Here is a 12,479-nt window from a genome sequence, read left to right on the forward strand (position 1 = left end):
TCATACTCTTAGAACAGTTCAGTCAAAAAGATTAGGTTGGATACTAGGAGGAAGTTTTTCACTCAGAGGGTGGTGACGCACTAGAACAGGTTGCCCAAGGAGGTTGTGGATGCCCCATCCCTGGAGGCATTCAAGGCCAGGCTGGATGTGGTTCTGGGCAGCCTGGTCTGGTAGTTGGTGACCCTGCACATAGCAGAGGGGCTGAAACTACATGATCATCGTGGTCCTTTTCAACACATGCCATTCTGTGATTCTGTGAAGAAGGCAATAAATGAAGGCCATACAGCATATACCATCTCCTTACGTTACTCTCAAGAACTAGGCAGGTCATGCAATATATTTTCTTTATAGCCTGATGGAGGAAGTTGGACTGAGTTATCCAGAAGGATATGAAATGAAAACTTAGTATAAACTGTAGGATCAGTGTGGAAGCTTGGAAGATTTAGGAGCCTGATTATAACACTGAACACTTTAGTTTCAGGTTACCATTTCAGATTTAGACTAGTTTCCATGTTCCCACGAAATATTCTGTTCTCTGCATAATTAGGACACATACTGTGCAAGCCTCTGTCTTCTATCCTGGTTACACAAAGCAGCATGCCAATCTGGGAACGTTGGAAGTTGGCAAATGGACCGCCTCCTTGGTGCAAAAGGCAGCATCTTTTGAGCTACCTTGAGACCAGATCATTGCAGAGTAGGATCAAATGGTCTTGCAGGATCACCAGCTGGATGTTTCTAATAGTGAGAACTGAGGTGGACATACATGACTAAGTGAGAACTTCAGTGGATTTAGAGTTTTAAGACTATATTCAGAAAACCAACACAGTGCATTTTCACATGTCAGAGCAATACTGGTACATATATATAAAAAAAATTCGATTCCTGGGAAAAACTGAGCAGCCTGTAGAAGCTTGCTCAAGTACATCTTCCTCCGAGGAGCAAGACCCAGTAAGTACTTACTGCTTAACCTGCAGCATCAGCCACTTCAGATACTGCAGTCACAGCTACTGCTTTGTTAGGAGTGCCAGAGGATGAACAAGATATATGTGAGGTGCTTTATTCAATGATTCCTTCAAGTACTGATACAGTCACACAAATCCCAGGCCCCATCTTTCCTTTTCTCCCTCTCCCTCTTTCCTTCTCTCCCAAGCAAGTACTTTGTGAGGCTGAAAAGCCAGCTTTCCTCATGCACCTGCTTTTGAAAAGATTCAATTCTTTGCTGCTCTGTGGCACAGTTTGTACCAGCGGAGCAGGAAGGGGCAGTAAGAATCGTGACTATTTCTTCATAAATCTCTGTGGAGCAGATCATTTCTGCTTCATTTCTAGGGCCTCTGAGAATTGCTCCAATATAAACATTGAAAAAAGATCAGAGCGTCACCTAAGTAAAAGAGAGAATCCTGCTGCTGACTAGCCTAACAGACACAATGCTGCCAGCTGGCTCATGCATGTTGTATTCAAATGGCTGCTGTGCCTCACACCAGGCTCAGGCTGATGAACACAGTAAATGAGGGGAAGCCCTGGCTGACTGGCAACTACCACATTCCCTTACCTCAATTCTGCACATTCAGATATTTTCAAAAGCAGGTATTTATTTTCCAAGGAAAATGACTTGTGTAGGCCATGGTTTAGGTTCTGTAATTCATGTTAACTGTGCTGGAAGACCATCACCACATCTTCAAACTACTCTTCCAGCTGTGAAATCCAATTTCAGGGATGCACATCCCTGATGCTGATTTTATGGCCTTGCCTATCACACATGTGGCCTGACATCCATGTTCCTGAAGGAGAAGAAGCATACACAGGTGTTTGAAACCAATCTTATTTAAGGTGATTTCAATGACCAGAAGCCTCTCTTACAAACCCATAACAGCTATCCTGGAAAACAAGCAGATAAGTGTTTCAGGCAGGATCTGATGACTTACTAGCATCCAGCAATAAGGCTACTAGATGGTGCTAATAGTATTTCATCAATACAGAGAGCTGCATATTAAAAAAAAAAAAAAAAAAGCATTACGATGAAAACTGTCATTTACAATCCCACGTATACTTTGGCTCCACTGAGATTAAGTGTTCTGTATGAATCAGTGGTACATGATAGTTTGGCCAATGCTCAGACAGTACATCAGGGAAGAGAATCGCATGTAATTATGCAACATCCTGTTTAGAGGCCTAAGAGGCAAAAATCTAGCAGTAATCACTTCCAAGGCTAGTAACTCAGTTCTTATTGCCTTCATAATGACTGCACAGTTATTCAGTCAATGAAAATGGAGTCTGATATTGTGCATCAAGAAGATAAATTAACAATAAAATGAGTCTCACTGATACATCCGCTGACTACTCTAGTGGAGACGGGTAAAGATACAGAGTGTGCTTTTAAAGCATGCTGTCTCCTCCTTAGGAAGATGAAGACGGTGAAAAGGGAGGCAGAAGCAAAGACTTTCTTTTCTTAATACGGGCTTGCATAAAAGAAACCAACAACCCTGTTAAAATTTAATAGACAAATATTCCATTGGAATTAATAAGCAGTCGAGGGTGTTTTAAAAGCCACTTGGTTTATCATCATTTTGGCTAACACGGAAAACAAAACAAAAAGCTATTAGGGACTTCAGTTTAGGCACAAAGTGCCAAATGCCAGGATGTTGACCTTATTCGTTCTGATACAAAATCCATATTCCAGAGAAATCCACAGTGTTCTAATCTTATTTTGTGTAAGCTTCCTTCATCTCTCCTCCCCTGTCTCTCTTCCCAGCTCCAGGCAGTTCTCTTCTGTGCCGCCAGTTGTGCTGGAAATAATCTCGAGAGCAAAGACTTGGCTGGAGACCCCAAATGTTTTATGGTCAGCGGACACATCCCCTGAAGAACTGCCTTGTGTCTAAAACAGAATACAAAGGATTTTATAACTGCAGCAGTTAGAAGAATCCATCCCATTAATAATGTCACTCGTGACTTAGAAATCAAAACCCTGAGTTCATTCTTTAAAACCCACCTCGTTAAGGCAGGCCATATGACAATAAGCAAAGGCTAATGAGAAGAAGACGCAGCATCTGCCTAAAATTAGAACGCATGACATTTGCATTGCCACGGGCTTGTGGACAACACGGAGGCTATTATATCATAGTATCATAGTCTGGTGCGGGTTGGAAGGGACCTTAAGAGATCATCGAGTCCAACCCCAGGGATTCGAGCCTCTGTGTAGCAGAGCGGCACTGCTACCACTTGCGCCATAGGGGGATTCGAACCCGGGTCCCGGTGTTGCAAGCGGCACTTCTACCACTGCGCCACCGGGGCACATATTATCGGTTTAAGCATCATATGTATCTGGCTCAGTATATAGCGACTCAAGAACAGCACAGTGACCATTAGGGAACAGGCACTTTCTGACACAGCACCACCAGGCCTACGAACAACCGCAATAGCAGCACTCCGCCCACAGCACTAACCATCCCTCCCTCCCCTCCGCCTTAATGGCTCCGATCCCATCCCGCCCCGCCCCGCCCTGCCCCACCGCACGTGCTAGAAGGAAACACAGCCCTGCGCATGCGCGGCACCGCCACCCATTCTCTGCACCATCAGTAGCCGACCCCGGGCACCGGGAGAAAGGAAGGAAGCGCCTCGCCGAACCATGGGCGGCTTGTGTGCCCCGGTGGCGCAGTGGTTAAGGACGCCACTTTGAACCCAGGAGGCCCTGGGTTCGAATCCCCCTGTGGCGCAAGTGGTAGCAGTGCCGCTCTGCTACACAGAGGCTCGAATCCCGGGGGTTGGACTCGATGATCTCTAAGGTCCCTTCCAACCCGCATGAGACTGTGAGACTGTGAGAACCGCTATCTGCCTTCTGATTGGTTGTTGCCGCGGCGGCTGTTGAGGATTAAGCCCTTTAGCCCCGCCCCCTGCTTCGTCCCTCCCACCGCCTCTTCCTCGGCGCTTTTCGCTCTTTCTCATTGGCCAGCGCGGCTCTTCACTCCTCCCTCCCTCCGCCGCGCCGCGCTCTCCAATTGGTCAGCATCGAGCTCCCGTTGCCCCTCAGCTCTCCAACCCCGCACATGCGCCTCGCTCCCGGATCCGGCCCCTCCTTCAAGGCGGCGAACGAAGTTGTGTCCGTCCCCCCGCTGGTCCCGCCCCCCGCCCGGGAGCGGCGTCCTCGAGTCCGGCCCCGCCCCAGGCAGCCCGAGCGAGGCGGTGTGTGTCTGTATGTGTGTGTGTGTTGGGGGGGGGGAAGAGGCGGCCGTTGAGGCGCGCGCGCGCTGGCGCCGGGCTCGAGCCGGCGGCGTCTCCCTTCTCGCCCCTCAGTCCCGCGCGGCGGCTGTAGCGGCAGCATCAAGCTCGGGAGCGGTGCCGCCGCCTCCTCCTCCTCTTCCTCCTCGCTCTCCCCTCCGGGGCACGGTGAGCACCGCGAGCACCGCGGCGCGGGGACGGACTCGCCTCTCTCAGCTCCCTCCTGCCCCGCGCTGCCGGGACCCGCCGCTCTCCGCAACGAGAAGAGCGGCCGCCTGCTTTCCGCTCATCCCCCCCCCTCACACGGCCGCGTTGGGACGGGCGGCGGCTGTCCCCGAACGGGGCGGGCCCGGCCCCGTTGCTCCGTGTGCCCGCGGCTCTGTGCCCTCTGGCAGCGGCTCGGGGCTCCGGGAGGGTCCCCTGGAGGCGGGGGGGAGGGGGTGGTTCGGCGGCCGGAGGGAGGGAGGCTGCGGGCTGACACTGTGGGGGATCCGGGCTGCCGCGTCCTGCCCTCGTCGGACTGTCAGCAGGGAGCGGGCTGGGCTTCTCCGTGGGATTTCACGTCTGCAGTATCGCCTGGGAAACTTCCTCAAGCCCGACATAACTTGGAGCGAAAAGGGGAGGAAAAGCAAAAAAAGAAAGAAAGAAAAGCCATTTCCTTTAATGTTACAGCCGCTGGAAAACACAGCTGACAAGTTCCTCTAAAGATATAATTGCAACATCACTCCTGTAGAGGAAGCGAGACCTGGAACGTAGGACCGCAGGGAAAGCACTTAATCTCTACTCCTTTTGTGCAGTGCAAGAGAAGGCAAGGCTGTTCGATGCCATAGGACTCTCCGGTGGGAGATTTAATGCCTCTTAAAAGTATTTTTAAAGGCTTTTCGGAAAGGTCTTAAGCGCAAATTGCTCGTGCTTGTAAGGCTTTAATCGTGTGAATTGGAAACGAGGTTGGGTGTTGGAGGAGATGGGTGTGCTGCTTTCTGTCGTTTTCTATAGTAAATGCAAACGCGACCATACCAATGCTGGACGTGGTTTGCCAGAATCCCGGGTGTAGTCGCTGCCTGCTGCCTCTGACTGGCGGTTCTGAAAGTTGTGCGTGCTTCCTACTATCTCTGCTCTCACTGACCTTGTTCAGCTGAATCCTTTGTGTTATTGGTGCTTCCGAATCTTGTGTAACGTCTGCCACCGGTGTAGAAATACATCATGTAGATAGGCTTTTGGATGGCTGTCTCGCTTCCCGCTTGGTTTTCCTCGTAGAAATCTTCTTAGAACTTAAGAGACTGAGAATAATCCTTTTTTTCCCCTTCTAATTCAACAGATGCAGTTTATGTTGCTTTTTAGTCGCCAGGGGAAACTGAGACTCCAGAAGTGGTATGTCCCACTATCTGACAAAGAAAAGAAGAAAATCACAAGGGAACTTGTTCAAACAGTATTAGCCCGCAAACCGAAAATGTGCAGCTTCCTGGAATGGAGAGACCTGAAGATTGTCTACAAAAGGTTGTTCTTTCTCACTAACCTCGTAATTGACGTACATCAGAAACAGTGTAATGAGTAGCGAGAAAATAATGATGGTTGATTTTTTTTTTAACCTTAATTTATCTCTGTTTTGTTTTTTTCTTCCCTCTATTGGCTATGGAGGAGACTGACTTCCCTTGAATCTAATTTGATAACCAAGTAGGAATCATTCATGTGTAGCAAGTCATTCATGCGTTTAGAAATGTGCTGAAGAGATGAGCTTTCCTTCTTCTTTCATGAGGAGTGGTGGTTTTTAGTTGCTTAGAAGACCACGGTAAATAGATGAGTAGAAATATAAGGCATGTAGGATTTAATAGGTATAATATAAGCTAAATTTTATCAACATTTACCTCAGGCAGCAACTTCATAAACTTGCAGATACAACTTGCTTTTAAAGGCTCTCATGGAATAAGGGAAACTTTTTCTTCTTTCAGAGTATGTAGTATGTTATTTTACTATGAACGCAAAAGCGTTTCTCCAGCTTAAAAACTCACAACCAGTGTTTTTCTTGTGGTGAAGGTACCGTATGATTCTCTTTGGCAGTGTTTTCCTTTCTCAGTTGTTCGCTATCATTCTGGAGTGCGTGACAAGAGTTTTCTTAGCTTTCTGCTGGTCTTTAGAATGTATGACAATGAAGAGGTGTAGAAATAATTGTCCCTGCAAATAACAGTAATTGTCATTTAGAATTAGTTTAGCCTTGAGAAAAGAAGGCTGAGAGGGGACTTGATCCAGGTTTATAAATACCTGAGGTATGGGGGCCATAGTGGTGAGTCTGGTCTCTTTTCAGTAGTGCTTGGGGACAGGACTAGGGGTAATGGGATGAAAGTACAGCATAGGAAGTTCCGCACAAATGTGCGCAAGAACTTCTTTACAGTGAGGGTGGCAGAGCACTGGAACAGGCTGCCCAGGGAGGTGGTGGAGTCTCCTTCTCTGGAGATATTCAAGACCCGCCTGGACGCCTACCTGTGTGACGTGGTGTAGGGAGCCTGCTTTGGCAGGGGGGTTGGACTCGATCTCTAGAGGTCCCTTCCAACCCCTACAATTCTGTGATTCTGTGATTCATTGCAGTTTGCTAGGCTGCATCTCTTCCATCTGAAGGTAGTGCTACGGAACCTTGAATTAACTCCCTTCCCTGGTTATTTACAAACTTCAAAAGGTTTAGACGTTCTTATTTTCTTTGAGGTAGTAAATAATTCCAACTCTTGACAATATTATTATGTGCTGTCTTTAGGAAAGACAGAACTGGAGCTGAAACAAAGGATTTCTAACTTTTGCCATGAGCCAATTGAGTAGAATTAATAGTAATAATAAAGTATTAGATGTATACATGAAAGCAGGACCTAGAACATCCATGTATGTAACAACATACAACTGAAGACTCCCGGAGTATCTGATGTAACTCTGGAACACTAGGGGGGAGGGAAAATGAGTAAGACTGTGCTTAAGGAAGCATATGTGTTTTCTGCCTTTTAATTTCCTCACAAGACTTCTTGCGTATACGTGTAGACAAAGTTGCTGGAATGCTCTGTGGGTTCCCTTCAGCTTAAAACGCACTTGCATGCATTATCACTTAAGGACTAGATCAGAAAAGCTGGTAATGCATAGGCAACTCTGTTCCCCTTCCTGCCTAGTCTTGCACAGTGGTATCTCTTCTGGCGGTAAGTTCACTCCACAACTGTTCTCTCTCTGTTTAATACTGTTAGCAACTACTTTTTGTGGGGTTTTTGGTTTGTTTTTCTTTTTGCATGTGTTTTTTCTGGCCTAGAAGGCTGATAAAAATCTGGGTATGGCTTTTTGGGTTACTGTAAGTTGTGGTGTTTGTGTATCTCAGTAATCTGCTGTGGGGTCTGTGGTCAAGGAGAATAAAGCACTTGGCTGCTGTGTATCTGTAGACTGCAGTCCATCTGCTAGACTGCTAGTGTGCACAGCTGACTGCAGTAGCAATTTTGCTGTCTGCAAACCAATCTGGCACAGTTAGCCTATGAAATTGCTTAAGATTAGCTTGTATCAAGCTAGTTAACATCTCAGTTTCTGTTCTACTTTTGCTTTATTGGCAAGTTACACAAAGCTAAAACGTTACCAGAATGATAGAGGGGATAGTGAGTTTTATAATCCTATGCCTGGTAACAGTAACTGCTTTTGTGTCTCTGTGGAAAGACTTTTTCCAGTCATCTTACTGTAACTAAGGTTGATGAGTCCCTACTACTATAATCTCTTCGAGAAAGAGAGATCTGTTAGCTCAGAGGCAGACAGTAATACCGAGAAGGCAAGCTATAGTAGTCAAGGTCCAGTACTTCCTGAACAGTGGTTAGCTAAAAGAGAAAGACGTGTAACAGAAACTTTGCATGGTTTGTAGCGTTGCATAAGCTGTACGCGTTTGTTTGCTTGCAGACAAAAGATTACTGCACGTCTTGCTTTAGGGAGTCTGCTTTGGCAGGGGGGTTGGACTCGATGATCTCTAGAGGTCCCTTCCAACCCCTTCAATTCTGTGATTCTGTCTCTCTTAAGATCTTTTCTTATCTGGTTTATTACTGAGAAAGAGCTGAAACTCCCGGTGCAAATGTTATTCAGTATAAACTGTTCCTATTGCTGTTGTACGTGTTGTATGTACGCACTGCTATTATGAGTCTGAAATTGCTGAAATTTGTGCTACGGTTGCTTTTGGAGTGTATTAACTGTCAACTTTTCAGGTGTAAGAGAGAGTTGACCTAGATATTGCAACTCAAAGAATGGTTGGCATTATTAAAAGTATACTCTAGAGTCTCATTGATGTACCTTTGTTCAAGAACAAAACCAGCTCCAATGCAGAATTGACAAGCTGGTAGCTTTTTCTGCTTTCTTGTATTTAACTTTTATTGAGAAAGCTGGACAATTTTGATTAGTCTCTTTAGCTCTGTTTTATTTCATCCTTATCATTTACATGGAATGCTTTCTGGATGAATCTTCAAGATGATGGAACTACAAGCGTCTTTAAAATCCATGTGGATATTTTGCTTTTAGTTCTTGGTTTCACATATGTAGCATTGATACAGTTGCAAAACTAGGTCAGTCATTGTTACCTGCACTTTTTTCATTAGGGAAACAAGTTCTTTTAGATGTCTAAAATGTGCATGGAAATGTGCCCTGTTTTTGGCATAGCTCATGAATTGGGTTGGATGTGTTCTGTAGTTGGTTTGGAAGAGAGTTAGGTTTTCAGGCTGGTGGGCACCAGGAGACTTAAAAAAGAATCTCAACTTCTGATTTCGAGGTTTGAAGCAACTTGCTGGATAGAAAATTGAAATGTAGGAATCCATTAACAGTCGTGCTTTATGACAGTAGAGAGGGGATTGTCTGCAGGCAGCTGATTAGAAACTTAGCGAATACTGTAAATGATTACTATTCATGTGGTCATTTTCTTTTGTAACTAAGTAGTATTGGATCATACACAATAGAAGTTTATGCAGCTTTCCCCTTTTGGCATATAAATCAATATTAAATGTTCTAATTTCTAGTAATTTAGAGAAAAAAGACCTTAAAATAGGATGTGTCTTTTTTTTTTTTTCTTTAAGGATCTCAACTATTTACTGCATTAGCTTCTGACAGTGTTATTTATTTTCATTTAGCGATATAGAATCATAGAATTACCCAGGTTGGAAAAGACCTTGAAGATCATCAAGTCCAACCGCAGCCTAACCAGTACCCTAACTCTAACAACCCTACACTAAATCATATCCCTGAGCACCACATCCAAACGGCTCTTAAACACATCCAGGGATGGCAATTCAACCACCTCCCTGGGGAGCCTATTCCGGTACTTAACTACCCTTTCTGTAAAGAAGTTCTTCCTAATATCCAACCTAAACTTGCCCTGGCTCAACTTGAGGCCATTTCCCCTCGTCCTGTCACTTGTCAGTAGTGAGAAGAGACCTGCCCCACTCTCACTGTAAGAACCTTTCAGGTACTGGAAGAGGGTGTTCTAAGAAAAAGCAAAATAACTTGATGTAAATTTTTCTTGTTCATGTTTGATATACTGAGATTGTAGGATTTGGTTATCATTGGTAGGTAATACAATTAACAAACGTGACTTTTATATGACAGTCTGGGATTTTATTAATGTTATATGGTTTTTAATTGGCGCAGTCTGTACTGCCTTCAATGTTATGACAGTCATCTGTTACCGCAAAATAACCTTAATCATAGGTTACTTTAAAGCTTCACAGAAAAATATGTTTTAAATCTCTCCTACTCCCAAAGAAAGAGCACGTTCTGCAAGTACTGCACATCTCCACTCAAAGCATGTTGATCATCCCATGATACTGTCATGTGGTGAGGGACACAAGCCCAACAGGGGGACGTGATTAGTATCTTTATGTCTGCCTAATTGCCAATTGAATCTGTTAAAATATAACTACAGGGTTGAGTAGGTGGCTATAAAACTAAACAGATGTAATGATAATAGTTAATTAGGTTTGGTAGTTTAACTTGATCAGGTTCTCTGTGCAATATTCTAGTTCTTGTGGCACCTCTGCATCCATCCAAGTAGAAGCAGCATCTTTATCTTAGAGAGGTTTACCAGTACCGAGTTATTGCACATTTCTACTAGAGGTTATAGCCTGCTGAAATTGGAAACTGTAAGATAAATCTTGTGTGGCTTTATTATTGTTGCTTATTTCTGTATCCTAATTAAATAGTGACTGCTCTGCCTGTTCTAGAATCTCAGAACTTCCTGTAAAAATAATGTAATTTCTTTGAAAGAGGGAAAAAAAAATAAATCCCAAGGAAAATTTTAATGATTAGAACTCTCACTGGGTCAGCTGTGATAACCTGTCACCAAAACACAAACTCTCAGGCAACTTGAAATACCTGTTTACGTGTTAGAGGTGGTGTTGTGTTTTTCAGATATAGAATCACAGAATTGTTTGAGTTAGAAGGGATGTTTAAAGGCCAACTAGTCCAACTCCTCTGCAATGAATAGGGGCGCCTACGGCTACATCAGGGTGATCAGAGCTTCGTACAGTCTGACTTTGAGTGTCTTCAGGGATAGGGCTTCCACCACGTCTGGGCAACGTGTGACAGTGCTTCAGTGCCCTTATTGTAAAAAATTTTTTTTCTTCTATCCAATCTAAATCTCCTCTCTCTTAGTTTGAAACCATTTTCCCTTGTCTTATCAAAACAGACCCTGCTGAGGAGTCTGTCCCCTTCCTTCCTTTAGTCCCCCCATTAGATACTGTAAGGCCATTCTCAGGCTACCTTGTAACTTTCTCCGTGCTAAACAGACTCAGCTCTCTCAGCCTGCCCTTATGTGAGAGTGTGTTCATCCCTTGGATCATTTTTGTGTCCCTTCTCTGGATGTGCTCCAACAGGTCTGTGTCTCTCCTGTACCAGGGACTCCACATCTGGACACAGTACTCCAGGTGAGCATTTAACTGCACAGAGTAGAGGGGCAGGATCACTTCCCTTGACCTGCTGGCCATGCTTCTTTGGATACAGCCCAGGATATGGTTGGCTTTCTTGTCTATGAAGGCATACTGTTGGTACGTGTTTAGTTTGCTATCCCTCAGTACTCTAGGTCCTTTTTGTCAGGGCTGTGCTCCATCTTTACATCTGTACGTCCCAGTTTGTCCTGATAGTGGGAGTTGCCATGACTCTGGTGCAAGACTTTGCACTTGGCTTTATTGAATTTCATGAGGTTGTCCAGGCCTGCTGCTTGATCTTGTCTAGTTCTCTCTGAATGGCATTCCGTCCTGCAGGTGTGCCAACCTTACCTCACAGCTTGGTGTGATCTGCAAACTTGCTGAGGGCGCACTTGATTCTACTGTTGATGTTACTGATGAAGTTATTAAACAGCACTGGTTCTGTGCTGACCCTTGAGGGACACCACTTGTCATCATCTCCATCTAGACACTGAGGTGTCAACCACCACTCTCTGGGTATGATCTTGCAACTGATTCCTTGTCCATTGAATGGTCCACCCATCAATTCCATATTCTTCCAGTTGAGTTCTGTTCCTTCCAAGCTCTAGGCCTTAGATGTCTGTAGTTAGAATTTACCTGCAAGCCAACTTAGATGCTGACTGGCAGCTTTACAAACTTTCCAGTGATGTTTTAAGCAGGTGTTCTGTCATCTAGTAGAACACAATTAAAATGACAGGATTTGCAAGCTATGCTCTACCCACAGCGATCTGATACCTTAGCAGAATTAGTGAGCATAGGGGACAAGTTGGCTGGAGTTACGGCCTGCCAGTTATGAGGCTTCCCACTATTGAATGAGTGTAGCTCTTGTGGGGGGATGTTCATGAATTTGGTTCCTTCCTCAAAAATAAACACCTATGAAGTCACTTAGCTAAAAGCAGAAATTGGAGTGTTTTTATTGCTTGCAGTTCCTTTTTGCTCTTCCGTTCTGTATTGCATTTCCAAGTGATATTTTTAAACTGTTTTGGCTCTCTCTGTATTAGTGTCCCTTTTCTGACATGTAGGTAATGCTTATCGTAAAGTATTTCCCTAAACACTTATAACCAACTTATTTTAGGACCAAGGATTCCACTGAGATGGGGAAAAAAACCCACAAGCTGCAATAGGAATGAATATAGCAGAATACTTTTTACAGATTGGGCCATATTTGCTCTTTAGTGTGGTGTATGACTTAGACTGTTTTCAGAATTTTCCTTTTTTGTTGTGCACATTAGAGTTTTCTGACAGACTAAGAAGAAGCAATACTTCTACAAAGCACTTAACGTTTTCAGCTTGCATGCAGGAATTTCTTCATCTTTGTAT

At 44.6% G+C, this 12,479-nt stretch overlaps 1 protein-coding gene and 1 long non-coding RNA gene across 22 annotated transcripts in view; one reads left to right on the forward strand and one right to left on the reverse strand.

Annotated features, from left to right (window-relative positions):
- Positions 1 to 2,533: 2,533 nt before the first annotated feature.
- Positions 2,534 to 3,198, reverse strand: LOC107325682 (uncharacterized). The gene is made up of 2 exons (XR_001559742.3): positions 2,987 to 3,198; positions 2,534 to 2,872 (listed from the first exon to the last, which is right to left on the reverse strand). It is a non-coding gene; the product is annotated as an uncharacterized LOC107325682 (long non-coding RNA).
- A 923-nt stretch (positions 3,199 to 4,121) lies between these two features.
- The window catches only part of AP1S2 (adaptor related protein complex 1 subunit sigma 2), a 35,120-nt gene continuing 26,762 nt past the window's right edge, over positions 4,122 to 12,479 (forward strand). For 7 of the 21 annotated variants that reach the window (XM_085531537.1, XM_015886541.3, XM_085531578.1 and 4 more), the window contains exons 1-2: positions 4,286 to 4,380; positions 5,531 to 5,709. In XM_085531537.1, coding sequence (XP_085387663.1) covers positions 5,531 to 5,709 — 179 coding nt within the window. In that variant the 5' untranslated portion in view covers positions 4,286 to 4,380. Of the gene's footprint in view, positions 4,187 to 4,285; positions 4,381 to 4,884; positions 5,052 to 5,530; positions 5,710 to 12,479 lie in introns of those variants that run through there. The other 14 variants (XM_085531651.1, XM_085531606.1, XM_085531668.1 and 11 more) reach the window with 7 other exon arrangements.

The sequence above is a fragment of the Coturnix japonica genome, chromosome 1 (genome assembly GCF_054131305.1).
Source record: "Coturnix japonica strain WE chromosome 1, WE-NBRP24, whole genome shotgun sequence".
In the NCBI taxonomy this organism is placed as follows: domain Eukaryota; kingdom Metazoa; phylum Chordata; class Aves; order Galliformes; family Phasianidae; genus Coturnix; species Coturnix japonica.